This window comes from Echinops telfairi, unplaced genomic scaffold (genome assembly GCF_000313985.2).
Source record: "Echinops telfairi isolate 266 unplaced genomic scaffold, ASM31398v2 ScPeMD7_44;HRSCAF=162, whole genome shotgun sequence".
Classification (NCBI taxonomy): domain Eukaryota; kingdom Metazoa; phylum Chordata; class Mammalia; order Afrosoricida; family Tenrecidae; genus Echinops; species Echinops telfairi.
Genome location: NW_022103942.1, coordinates 2,496,895 through 2,510,724, shown reverse-complemented (window position 1 = coordinate 2,510,724; position 13,830 = coordinate 2,496,895). Strand labels below are relative to the sequence as shown.

The following is a 13,830-nucleotide window of genomic DNA, read 5'->3' as shown; positions in this document are numbered from 1 at the left end:
CACACACACACACACACACACACACACACACACACACACAAACCACGCTGGCCAGATAACAGGCAAAGCATTCTGAATGTCCTACTTTGTAAACTCAATGTATTCTAGATGGGATGAGCCAACCATTCCTTTGAACCTCTGCCCATAATGCACATACCATTCTCACAGGAGGTAGGGCAAAGTGCGGTAAGCAGACTCAGATTCAAATTCTGACTCGAGTGCATGATGGTGAGCTTGGGCTTGTTCGTCTGTAAAAAGGGAGTGCATTTTATTCCATCAGGGGCATGGGGCATTGAAAGCTTTCACATACAAATGGCCTCACATAGTTCATGCTCTTTTGTACTAGGGGTTAAGCATCACTTGGGTTATACCTAGAAAACCCTGAGCCCGCTTTCAGTAATGGGCTACTTAGCAGTTGTGTTATTTGTCTCTCGACACTAAATACTGGTAGAAAGAGGGAAGGAAAAGGCTAGAGAAATGTTGGGTAGAAAAGCCACAGTACATAATTCACTACCCCCACACCTTGGTACCATCCACGAGAGAAAAGTCATACCCTTTGAGGATGGACTCTCAGGGACTCAGATCTCAGCAGAGGTTTCAGGCAACTGTGTGGGGAAAAGGTAAACTTTCTTTGAATTCACAAAGTGAGAGAGGGAAGGGCCTGCTACTTTGGTTCTTATCCTTTAAGCTACGAGAAGAGCAACAGCACTTAAGTCAGGACACCGAGACTACGGCGTCTCTAGAACTAACAAATGCAAACACTCGACAGGTGAGAAAGCTTTATTGAGCACGTGTACATTTGGGGGGTAGGATGTGGAGAGAAAACAAAAAGCAAGTTTAGCCCAGCATCCCAAGTTATGACACCAACCCACACTCAATATATATATTTTAAATTCCCTGGGTCCACTTTACACATACAATAGACCACCGTAATTCACTCACAATCCAGTGGCCTTACACATTGCATTCACCCTCAACTTGGGAGAGAGACACATGTAAGAATTGAAAAGGTCAGTTTAAACAGTTAGTATCAGAAAATGGGCCATAGACACCAGCCCCTTCTTCTTAGAAAAACCTCAACATTCCACACCCACGCTACATCAAGGTCAAGTTTAGGAAGCCACTTACATATATATATATATATATTTTAAAAGGAACAGAAATCACTTGAAGGAAGTCAGCCTGGCTGAGAGACTCTCTGTACATATGTTCGTAGAACAGCAGGTCACTTTATACAAGAGTTTTCTATGTTGGCTTATATTCTGTATGAGAACACATTTCAGATTACAAACACTATGAAAGGTGGGGTATATAAGAGTGGAGATGTCTCATTGCTCATTACAGATAGGAGGAGCATTTTAACAAGTTGCATCCGTTAAAAATGTAGACTTGACCATGCACTGTGAGCCACTTCACCCTCAGTCCCAGTCCTCGGGGACTATCTAGAAGCTCGTGCTGTTCACGTCCGTGATTCAGTCAGAGGCCTCTGATCGGATGAAAGTGCTTTTCTAGTCTTTTTGTAAAAGGCTTCCCCACCGGTAGAGAAAAGGGACCTCTAACTGGCCTTTCTTTAACCTGTGAAAGACCTCACACCCAAGCAAGGTGGAAACTGCCAAAAAGAAGAACCCTTAAAAGCTAAAACTTCAGACATGTCTCAAGGTAGAAAACAGACTTTAAAACATTTTTTTATATGAGCTAAAAGCATACATTGGAGAGGCAAAAGAGGGAGGAGCTATTCATCTTGCTCCCATATTTTCTTCTCTTTAGAGAAAAACAACCTCCTTCTCAGAGCCTTGCCAGGCACACCTGGGAACAGGCTGGTGCTAATCCCAAAGGCAGACAGGGTTTCCTGGGGGAAGCAGGAGCAAAGATGTCCAGAGGGAAGATAAAATGTCATTGTAAGAGATTTTGAAAGATGTTCATTAGACCTCATAAATATATAAGAGAGACGCTTAAAACATCCTAGATTTTATATATATATATACACACACACATACATGCGCGCGCGCACACACAGCTTTGAAGAGACCCTTACTCTATTACAAAGGAGAACAAGTCTACATCACGCCAGCACAATAGGATTTGTAGAAACACATTGGTACACACACACACACACATTAACTTATACATATTTGCTCGTGGTTTCTTCACGTTCGTGGGCTTGCCCTGGCCAGGGCTGGGCCTGCAGAGGAGGACAGGGACTCATATGCTCAGCTTCTGCTTGACCATCGAGGAACGGAGCGGTAGAGTCCCTTCCGCCCAAGACCCTGGATACTGTCGCATCTTCTGCCACAGGCTCACTTCTTCCCCAGTCGAGTCCATCCAGTCCACCACTTCCCCATGACTGATCCCTGGGGAGACACACCAGAGGAGGCTGAACAGGGGCCCCACTCTCCAGCCCACCAGGAAAGACAGGTTAGACAGCAGGGGTAGCAGCCTCACAAAACGCAACGTGCTAGGAAGATGAGCTGATGGGAACAGAAATCTGAGAGATGCCTTCTGGTGATTCTCTACCGGAAGTTCTGTGCCCTTGAGACTATCCAGAGGCTTCCAGCATGCACAGGAGCTAAGAGGCCTTTTATTCTGAGGTGGTTACAGTGCTCTAGTGTCTGACACTCTATGCCAGAGCTACTGTGCTTCTGCTAGTGCCAATTTGACTTCAAATTTTTTAAAAGTATATGAGAACTTTCTATGCAGCCTCATTCCTAGTCACAGCTGCATTCATTCAGCAAACATTTATTGAGTGCCTACTATATGCCAGGTCCTATACTAGACTCTGGAGCAGGGGTCCTCCAACTTTTTTTAAAAAGGTGCCAGTTCACTGTCCCTCAGACCCGTTGGAGGGCTGGACTATAGTTTTAAAAAAACTCTGACCAAATTCCTGTGCACACTGCACATATCTTATTTTGAAGTTAAAAAAAACAAACGGGGCAAAAACACCCGGCGGGCCGGATAAATGTCCTCGGCGGGTCGCATGTGGCCCGCGGGCCAGAGTTTGAGGACGCCTGCTCTGGAGAAACAGTGGTAAACACAGCAGAACAGGTCCTTGCCCTCATATAGCTTTCATTTGAACAGAGAAGGCAGAATAGAGATACACATCAGTCAACAATAGTCACGTAGGGTCAGACAGTGAGCTCAGTGCCGTGAAGTACTGAAATGTGGCGTGCCTGGCGCAGGCCTGGTCTTACTGAGATGGCGATCTGGGGGCCTCCTTGAGGCGGAGACATTTCCCCTTGTCAATTTGTCAAGACCCAACCCAGGTCAACAGTCCTGAGGGAACAGTATCAGGCAGTGGGAACAGTACTTACAAAGGTTCTGACGTAGGAATGAGTTTGGATTATTTGTGAAGCAGAAAGAAAGTCACTGTGGTTGAAGCAGTATAAACAAATGGCAGTGATTTGAAAGCGGAGGGGGTGGGGGGATTGTCCTAAGGTCATGACCATATGGAATCTCTAGGTGACTTTGGCACTAGCAACTCCACACTGGAGTGTGTGACAGAAGCCAGATCACAGTGGATTGAGCACTAAGGGAGAGGCAGAAAGGTGGAACTGACATTAAAAAACAAAACCCTGAGAGAGCGAATGCGGGGTTAAAGGAGGGCTTGTTTTGGTTTCAGATAGGAAATGCCATGGTCTATTTGTATTCACCTCAATTAGATAGGAAGACAGAAGGGAGAGGACATTCGCTCTAGGGGTGAGCTCATTGAAAAGGGGAGGCAGAAAAGGACCCAGGACACATGAAGAGGGGTGGGCCTGTGCATCAAGGAAGATGCAAATCATAGGTACAGTGGTAGTATGTTTGGGCGAGAAAGGTAAAATTCTTGGCTGAGAACCAGGCTGAGAAACCTATACACATAACCGTGCAGAGCTCGGCCTCCTCTATGCCTGGCACACAGTCGGCACTGAATACATATTCGCTGAACGCTAGCTGATGAGAAAGAAGACAAGTCTAGTCAGAGAGGGTGTCTTTGTGGAGGTAAGGATGTAGTGAGAAAACAAGAGGCCCTTAAGACAAGTCGGGATGAGGGAGAGGCTCTCACCAGTACCAACACCCAGTCTGACCCCTCCCAGGAAGTCATTGCTGGACAGGGGTTCCCGGTCCCACACAGTCAGTTCCAGGCACACGTGTTGCAGATCTTCCAGCCGTACACCATTGTAGACAAATGTATGGTTGTAGTGGGGATTCAAAGTCTTCTTCACCACAGGAGTTTTACGCTTACTGGCCTTGTTCCTCACGGGAAGGAGGTATCTGGCAGAGGGTGGGGAGTAATCAACGACCCACTCGAAGCTGGCAGTGGCTGCCTCGGCTCCCCTGGCCCCTACCACAGGCCTAGCCCAGTGAGGCGAGGCGACCTTCAGATCCTAGTTCACAGCCCCGCCCCCCCCTCTCCTTTGAATCTGCTGAAGCAGACTTTCTGCCACCTCTACTAGGTCATTTACCTGATTCAATTCCTTTAACCTGGAGAGAAAATTAACATCACGTTCTTAGTGAGCTGTTGTCTATGCTCCACCCAAATGGCTTTTAAACATTTGACTCCATTTCTAATGGTCAAGGTCGTGTTTAACAATAGTAACAACTGTCAACTGAGCCCAGTGCGATATGTTAGAGAACTCAAGTCAGCAGGGTGATCAACCACTGGGGGAAAGCTAGCATTGCTTCAAAATGGTCAGAAACACAATCTTGAGTTCTCAAATGTAGACAGTCAGGGGACTACAGATTTTCACCCAGCGTTGATTAAATACTTAAGTCTATTCCAAAGGCAAAATCAGAACCTATCTGTCCACCATCCTCTGTGGAAATCAACACTCCATCCCAGTCCAACCTGAGCTCAGTCCAGTGCACAGGTGGTGGAAGCAGCTTTACCATGACCAAATCTCAGGAACAAAGGTGCCTGCTAGGGGTGGCAGGACACATAAGGACACACAAGAAAGCTTACAACGGGTTCCCCACTTATCTCTTTGGTCCTGAAACTGGTTAGCTGGATGCTGGTCCAGGGACTCACCCCTTGACAAAGCTGTCTGAAGTCCCTCCTGATTTGGCAGCCGTCAGGTTCTTGGCTTCTTTGATCCACACCTGGAGCTCTCCCCCTTCCCCACCTTTACCTGTAAGGGATGTCAGCCATAACGAGTGAGCCCTGCACCTCCAGAAGTTTTTGGAACTTTATCTAGAAAGCATCTCCTTTCCTTCCTCTTGAAGGCAGCTAGCTCCATGACAACTGAAACGGCTTTTCACAGGTATTCTCAACACCTAGCACAGTCCCTGGCAATCAGCAATAGGCACCCAGTTAATAACAACCATCACAAGAACCACTTATTGGACACTAGCCGTGGGCCAGAGCTAAGCACTGACTTCTCAAAACGACCCTACGAGGGAAGGTCCTATCTATTTCCTCATTTGGTTCTCAAAACAAGCCTATGAGCTATTACTCGTATTGTCCTAATTTTATAGATGAACAGATTGAGGTTTAGAGCAACCACACTACCCAGTATTTGCTGACTTATTTTTAAAAGAAAGAAAGGCTCGCCTTCCTTTGGGGTTCCAATGGTCACTTCACAATTTCAATCCCTGTCTCCCTAATGATAACATGTCATCCTCCACTTGTCCCTTCTCCTCAGTCTAAATATATGCTAATCTCAACTCTCCTGATTTTGTCTGAAACTCCTTTTAAAAGAAAGCTTCCCTGGCAAGCTTATCTCCTCATTTTCAAGTTATTTTCCTTTCCTTAAACACCAAAACCAAACTCACTGTCATTGAGTCGATGCTGACTCACAGCGAGCCGAGCCCTGGTGGTGTAGTGGTTACGAGTTGGGATGAGCTCCACAATGTGCCAAGTTCGAAACCACCAGCCACTCAGTGGAAGGAAGATGGGGCTTTCTGCTCCTGCGAACTGTTAGTCTCCGAAACTCACAGGGGTTCTATGGGTTGCTATGAGTCCTTCAGCACCGAGAGTCCTGATAAAGCAGAGAGGCCACGTTCACTACCTCACTTCCACTAATCTGCTGAACAAGCCAATGAGCTGTTTCGACGCAGCCTGCCCCTAAGCTGACTTCAATATCTTGACCGCTGCAGGTCCCTTCCTTCTGGAAGTGCTCTCCTGACGCTTGTCGCTGGGAACCCTCTGCCTCACGAGCGCTTTCTTTCTCTCTTCATCCTTTAAATGTTGCTTTTCTTGGTGGTTCTGCCCGACCTCTCTCTTCTCTAATCATTTTATTCCATCTTACAGAAAGTGTATTGTTAAGAACCTCTTTCGCTTTCCACTGCCACAGTTCAAGTTCAACTCCTTATCATTACTATTCAAGATACTTTTCAGTTGGACTCCGGCGTCAGATCCCATTCCAGTCCCACTCTCAAGTCTACATACATAACGCCAGCACCACCAAAGGAGTTCACTCCCCTATTTACACACAGCTCCACACTTCCTATGCCTTTCTACCCTGTACACAGAAATTCCCTTTTACCCTCCTCCTTTATGGCCTCGTCAAATCTTAAACAAAGGACTGGATTCAACAAGACTTCCTCCCTAAAACTCTCCCAAACATCACTAAACAGAATTCATCACTCCCATGTCTGTGTGTCCCTTAGCACATGTGCTTTTCTTGCGAAATTAAGTTGCTCGAAGCAAAAACGAAATTAATTAGAATGTAGACCTCCACCAAATTTACAAAGAAAAATTTGTTGTAAAAACAAAACTCAAGAAAAAGACAGCCCCCCCCCAAAAAACAAACCCTGCCATTGAGTCCATTTGGACTCATAGCGACCCTACATAGGATTTCTAAGTTTAATCTTGGTGAGAGCAGACACAGCCTCATCTTTCTGCCCATACAGCAGCTGGTAAGTTTGAACTGCCAACTTTGTGGTTCACAGCCCAATGTCTGATCCACAGTGTCCAGCATGCATCATGTCTTATTCACTGATACATCAGTCGTCACTAGCACCAAAACCCCAAACCAAACTTCCTACCATTAAGTCAATGCCAACTCATAGCAACCCTATAGGACAGACAGAATTGCCCCTGTGGGTTTCTGAGACTACTCTTTGTGGAAGTAGAAAGCCTCCTCTTACTCCCAGGGGTGGGTGGTTTCAAACTGCTAACCTTGTGGCTAGCAGCCCAGTGTGTAACCACTATGCCACCTGGGCTCCTAGCCTCTAGCAGTGTCTAGCATATTGACTCTTTCCAACCTTCAAATTCCCATCCCTCATATTTTACCTTCCCTTCCAATCATTCTTTCTCAGCCCCCAAATTTCTGTTCTCCTATGACTTCTTAATAACTTGCTAGAGCTGAACCAAAAGGAAGCCCATTTAATAGTCCCCAGAAGAGGAAGGCGTGCCAATCCTAAGACATGCTGGCTGAAACATGCAGAAAAGCCTGAATCTGTAAAGGCATCTAGGCATTTTCCCTAGAAGTCCCAGCGTGCATCTCCGTCTGGTCGCTCTAATACTAGTTAGTGCTGCTAGCCTTACGCAGATTCTACGAGACACTAAGAGCTAAATCCGGGTGCCCCAAAGAAAACTCACTCTTTTTCCGGTCGCCTCCAACAGGGAGTTTGGAGGCTGGGATGTATTTCAATGAAACCACCAGCTCGCCTTTGTGTGGTGGCGAGCCAGTCAAGGAGTCAGCACTGATCTGAAACACAGGGAAACCCACCAGGTCAAGCCAGGCTTCAAGAACTGTCGGAAGCTCTCCCTGAGGAATTCTTAGAGTTGCCTTCACAAGCAGCCTCGCAGCCTAAGAGGGTCCTTCAACACGTGCACCACAATCCTGGTCCTTAGACCATGGCAGCCACAAGTTTATAAGGTCGTTGTTTCACGGAAGGAGATGCAGAAGGGCCAACAAAGCCTGTTTCTGCTACGTTAGGGATACAACAATTAGTTCAGAAATACCTACTGAGGTCTCCCAGCAAGGTTGCCCACAGAGAACTGGTGGCATGATGAAGAAACGTGCGCCCAGCAGCATTAGCAAAAGCCAATCAATAGAGGATCATAGGAAAAGCCAATCAGCATATGAAGGTTTAAATGAGTGATTGTCATACTCTCGTAAGCCCACGGTAAGCAAACATCTAAAAGAAGGCAGTGAATCCATTCATGTGACAAGGAAAGGGATCCTAGATGTCCTGTCAGGGCATCAAAGCAAGACGCCAAAGGCATATTCCCTTTTAGATCAAAGTGTATTCAGATTGGTACATGCGAATAAATATGTATATTTAAACGAGGGCCACGATCACTCCCATCACATTTATTATGTGCCAGGCACTGCTCTAAGTACTTTAAATATGTATCACTTCATTTAATCCTCCAGATAATCCCGGCGAGTGCTAGGATTCCCATTTCACCGGTTCTGAAACAGAGGAAGAGAGGTGAAGTAACTTGTCCAAGGTCACACTGGCCAAGACAGGATTTGAATTCAAGCAGAGTGGATCCTGAGTCCCTCTTTCTAACCAAAAAGAAAGAAAGAAAGAAAACTTAGAAGGACACAGACAAGCCGACCCTTTGTTCCCTCTAGAGGGGGCAGTGGAGAGAGAACAGGAAAGAGAGCTGTCAGTTTTTCACTCTCTATACATCTATGGGGTCTTTTTCAAAATGTAGGATTTTCTAAATTTAAAAAAAACTACTTTTAAATGAACCAAACCCCAAACTCACCGCCATTGAGTCCATGATTTATTTTGATTGGTAGTAGTCTCTAACACTAGACCATAAGAGCCACAAGGTCAGGGGTTGAGCCCATTTTTGTTCATCATCCGATGCAAAACACTTAGCAAAATACCTCTCGCATCATCCCTCCATAAATATGTGTCGCATGAACGGACGAGTGAATGAATGAAAGCCTGCGGTAAGCATCGAGTGCCTTTAGGTGGCAGAAACTGTTCCCTCTGTTGGAAGTTGCTTCCACCTGACTGCTCGGTCTTTCACCTTCGGTATCTGGTGCAGACTAGACGTGCCCTTTCACCTGCCTTTGTTCATTGGGGCTGCTCACCACGGACGTTCCCAGGGCTCCAAACAAACAAACAAGCCTCACAGCCTTCGAGCCAACTCAGTGACCTCAAAGGGAGATATGAATTCATGGGTGGGAAGAATGTACTACAAACCAGAAATACACATATGAGAGACACACAGAAGAAGGGGCGGGTGCTAGAGAAAGAGAACAGAATGGGAGCAAGTAGATTAAAAAAGAAAAACAAGTTGGCCAGGGAGAGGGGAGTATCAGAGGCAATGTTTTCAGTTGAAATAGGTCTGGAATACTGGAATGGCCTTTTAATTTGTTTCCAGGATGTCTACACAATTTGATACACTCTGGCTTGTGTGTTTCAATGGAAAACTCTGAAAAAGTGTTGTTTAGCATTGGCTAGACGCTAGACAGTGAAATTCTTGGTCCATAGCATATCTTTAGTCTGGCTCAAAATCGTTGTTAAAAGTAATTATTTCCAATCCGATGCTTTCTTTTCTTTTTTTTCATTATATGTGAGATTTTTAATGGCAGTAGTTTATGATGGTTTACAGTGGCATTCCAAATATCATTCTCTACTGTAGACTCCTGAGAGAATAACTTGAGTATCAAAATACTTAAAAAGAAATTCTAAATTTTTAATGGCTTAATATAGCTTGGCGATAATTGCTCTCCTGTTTTCATTAGAATTTAAAGGGATGAACTTAATGTTATCAACACACACACACACACAAACTCATGGGCTAAAACAAATCAATAAAACCAAACCCATTTCTACCATGTTGATTCAGACTCATAGTGACCCTCTCAGAGAGTAGAACTGCTTCCTGAGCTTTCTAAGGCTGTAAATCTTTAAGGGAGCAGATAGCCTCATCTGTCTACCACAGAGCAGCTGGTGGGTTCAAACTGCTGACCCTGTGGTTAGCAGCCCAGCACATAATTTCTTATGTCATCAGGGCTCCTAATTTTGGAGAGCAGTAAGCTATCAAGCTATTGAATGCACCTTTTCTCTGGCTCAGCAATTTTACCACCAGGAATTCCTCCTCTAGTAACATTCACAAAAGCTATAATACAGCCTAGATTTAGAAATAAAAATATAAACAATTCAAAAGTCCATCAATGGGAGAATGGTACAAAAGCTGTAATACAAGGCAAATAAAGAAATACCCAGCGATTGGAATAATGAGATATCTCTGTAAGTAATGGCACTGGAAGATGTTCCTGATAGCAAATGCATTACTAAATGAGAAGAAAAATGAGATTACCTAGACAAGGGGGGTTCGTATGAGTCCATCTGTGTTTTGTTAAAAAAAACAACCCCACATAAATACATAAATGTATGTGTGCCCTGCTTAATACAAAATTTCATAATACAAAAGGATACCCAATTAGTGTTAACAGGGTTCTTTCTAGGGACGGCAAGCTCTTTTTTTCTTTGTGCATGTGTCCACCTTGTTTTAATTTTGAACCATATGATCCGTTTGGTCTTAATTTCTTAATAAGCCGTACAAAGAGACATGTTGAAGAAAAAAACAAATTCCCCTTCTACCTCAGTCCCCCTGCTCCCTTCCTAGAGGCTGCCACCCATCTTATTCCTTGCATATCTTTGGAAGACCATAGATATTCCAGTACATGCACCATCTATTGGTTTTCCTTTGGAAAATGCAAGTGTATACCCATTCTGATCACCCCAAACAGTGACTGGCCCAGTCTTGATTCCATTTTAACAATTTCATCTTGACCAGATTGACAGTAATCTATTGTATGTACATTATGTTGTCAGGCACTGGTATGTATTTTTGTTTACAATCCTGCCAGTGGTGTATTGTTATCAATGAAGACACCGTGGTTGACAGAAGTTAGGTGATGTGCCTAAGTTATTTTGTGTTAGGTGATTTAGATCCCAGGCAATATCATGCCACACTGCCACCTCACCCACGATGCCACTTCCAAAGTAAAACCTTTGCTGGCCTGTGTGACCAAGAAAGAGGACAGAAAACAGCAACTGAAGCCGGGTGAATTGCTATCTGCACTCCCCACCCCCCTACCCCACACCCCCCCCACACACTTCTTTAGGGAGAAGGTGGGCTTGGAAAAGAAGTGCAGATTAGGATACATCCAGAGATTAGTTCACAGATGAGGAACAAATTCAGCTGTTTGGATACACCCACATTCTGGAAGGCTAGGAGGCAAAGCTTAGCACATACAGAGAAGACTTTTCAAAGCAAAACCATGGCTTCATGCTTCGCCTGGCACACACAGATGTGATTACTGGCCACACAAGTGGATCTGAAATGATTGTCAAACTCTGAAACACCAGCAGAGGGCAGTAGAACTCTACAGAAGGCGACATTCAAAGCTTGTTACCAACATCTACCAGCAGAGGGCACTGCAGACAATTCGGCTTCAGGTACAAACTGTAAGGATTGGTTAATGCTGACTACCTTTCCATGTAAAGGGAGGCAATGATCCAGTTTCTTATCACGCTTCCAGGAATCCATCTGAATCTCTGCCTCTCCAAGAAAAGTGTTTCTGCCAAAACGACCATGATGCCACACTGAGAACTGCAAGGTCCTCTGGGCCAGGAGAGATTCTGGGATCTCATACTGTGAAGGAGAATTAGAAGTCCAAGATGATTGAATTGTTAGCAGCAAATCTTCAGTGATGAAGAATCATTCCCAAACCTGACCAACCGTACCCAAACTCCAGCATCTTAAACCCTCAAATTACGCGCCCGCCCCCCCCCCCCCCCCCAACCAGCAAAGCCTTCACATTCCCATCCCATAAAAATCTACCGTGTTCCATGGGAGGACCTGGACAATGAATGAACATTTTCTTGAATGGGTGAGGGCACACTGGACCATCTAAGAACTGCCGAGGAGACTCCCTAGCCAAAATAATGTGTAAAAATGAAATTTATACGCATGTGAGTCTCTGACTTCACAGTAATCCCAGCGAGCCTGCTCTTTGTTCTCTTCTCCTTGGGGAAGTCACTGTGACCAGATGCCCACCGTGTTGCCTTTGACACAGACATGGTCGACTGAACCCCATGCCAACCAGCCAGCTTCCAGAGGTATAGCTAATGCTTAGGAAACTAGACAGAACAGGTTGTTCCACCCTCAGTGCCCAGATACTTACCCTGAGGATCTCATCATATAATGGATTGATGGTGTCCCGCTTGATGCTGGTTTTTCTTTTTCCTTGGCGGGACTTGTCAGGCAGAAGATACGTCTTCACATATCTGGAAACCAGAGAGAAAGTGCCATTGTTGTCTTTATTCAACTCCATTAATTTCCCTGCTTGCAATTTCCGTTTGCCATGAAGAAATGAAAATGTCACTTCAAGCCCTTCTTAGACATACTTTTCCCAATTCTGCTTGCCTTTCCTATATCTTCCCTTGCCCCTCTCAATCACACCTCCCTGGCCCCCTGGGAAGGAACCACCTCAGCTCAAGGGTTCCCCGACAGATTCCAAAGTATCATCTCTCATCTTATATCATCAGTCAGGTTCTAAAGGCACTCACGGGTTGGAGCGCTTCTTGGTTTCATCAGCATAGGCCAGCTGGGAACACTCCTTCACGTGGATGGACAGAGTCTGTGTTCGCTGCTCATACTTCAGGGAAAAAGCAATCTTGCCCGTCACAAAGACGTTCCCGAAATCACCAGCTTCACTATAGATGCTCATCATGCTGCCAATCGTACTCTGCAGATAAAGCACCCACAAACATCTGGAGAAGCCATACCACCACCCCCCTCACATCTCATGGTAAAGTCGCAGCCACTACCCAAAAGTTTCAGAAGCCCCTATAACAGGCCAGTACTTCCAACTGCCCTTTACCAAGAGTAGGATAAGACAGCTAGTGCTAACTAGCACACTCGCAACACTCGAGACATCTAGACTCTTAGTTTCTCATCATCTTCTCTCTGTGTACATTTTATTAAATTTCACCTGACCCAGAAGGTGGGCAATGAGTAGAAGAAACACAAGTCCTTTTTCAGCATAGGTTATCTATGCTAAAAAGTTGGTTAGAAGATTCTTTAATTATCTGTGGATTTGTTCTGTTGACCTTTCTGCCTATCAGGCTCTCTCAAGAGAAAAGACAGGGCCAGAGTTGAGGCACTTTATCTTTACAACCACCACCCGAGCTAAAAAGGCACCTTCCCTCTGCATTCTTTGCCTGTGTGAGTATGAAGCCGCTTTAGTCACCCTCTTACCCAACTCTGCCCCCCTCCCAATATCAATCTTTACAGTAAGAGCAGATCCAAACTTGATCCTTAAATGTTTCTTTTCGATTCTGATTCTGATTGGTATTGTCAACCCTTAGTCATACCCCGGTGCCAATGAGTTCGGCCAGCACCCTTCTCATGACATGCACTGCCCTTGAATGTGAGAATTTGGGAGTGGAGCAAAATGAATCAAAGAAGCCCCAGTAGTGTAGTGGGTTATGCATTGAGCTGTGAACCACAAAATCATCAGTTCCAAGCCACCAGCTACTTGGTGGGAGAAAGATGAGGCTTTCTGCTGCCATGAAGATTTGCAGTCTTGGAAACCCACAGGAGTAGTTAAGATCTCTATAGTGAGAGGGGTGTATAATGAAGAAAAGGAGTGTTGGTAGTGCTCTTGGGTAAGCAGTTAAAACCCACCAGCTGCTCCACGGGAGAAAAACGAGACTGTCTGCTTTTGTAACGATGTACAACGCCTCAGAAACCCTATATAGGGTTGCCATGAGTCAGAAGCAAACTCAATGGCAGTGGGGTGGGGGGTAATGAAGAAATCTGATGATGTTCATTTCATGGCCTGAATATCTCTTAAGAGGAGATATTATGGGTACAATTCACAACACTGTGACAAAGAATTCATGGAGCCTGAATGACCTAAAACTTTCCAG

General features: G+C 45.2%; 1 protein-coding gene across 1 annotated transcript in view; it reads right to left on the bottom strand.

The window, feature by feature from the left end:
• Positions 1-764: 764 nt before the first annotated feature.
• The window catches only part of SYTL4 (synaptotagmin like 4), a 73,979-nt gene continuing 60,913 nt past the window's right edge, over positions 765-13,830 (bottom strand). The window contains exons 12-18 of the mRNA XM_004711188.3: positions 12,466-12,644; positions 12,081-12,183; positions 11,387-11,548; positions 7,517-7,625; positions 5,003-5,102; positions 4,040-4,248; positions 765-2,351 (exon numbers count right to left, since the gene is read on the bottom strand). Coding sequence (XP_004711245.1) covers positions 2,203-2,351; positions 4,040-4,248; positions 5,003-5,102; positions 7,517-7,625; positions 11,387-11,548; positions 12,081-12,183; positions 12,466-12,644 — 1,011 coding nt within the window. The 3' untranslated portion in view covers positions 765-2,202. The remainder of the gene's footprint in view (positions 2,352-4,039; positions 4,249-5,002; positions 5,103-7,516; positions 7,626-11,386; positions 11,549-12,080; positions 12,184-12,465; positions 12,645-13,830) is intronic.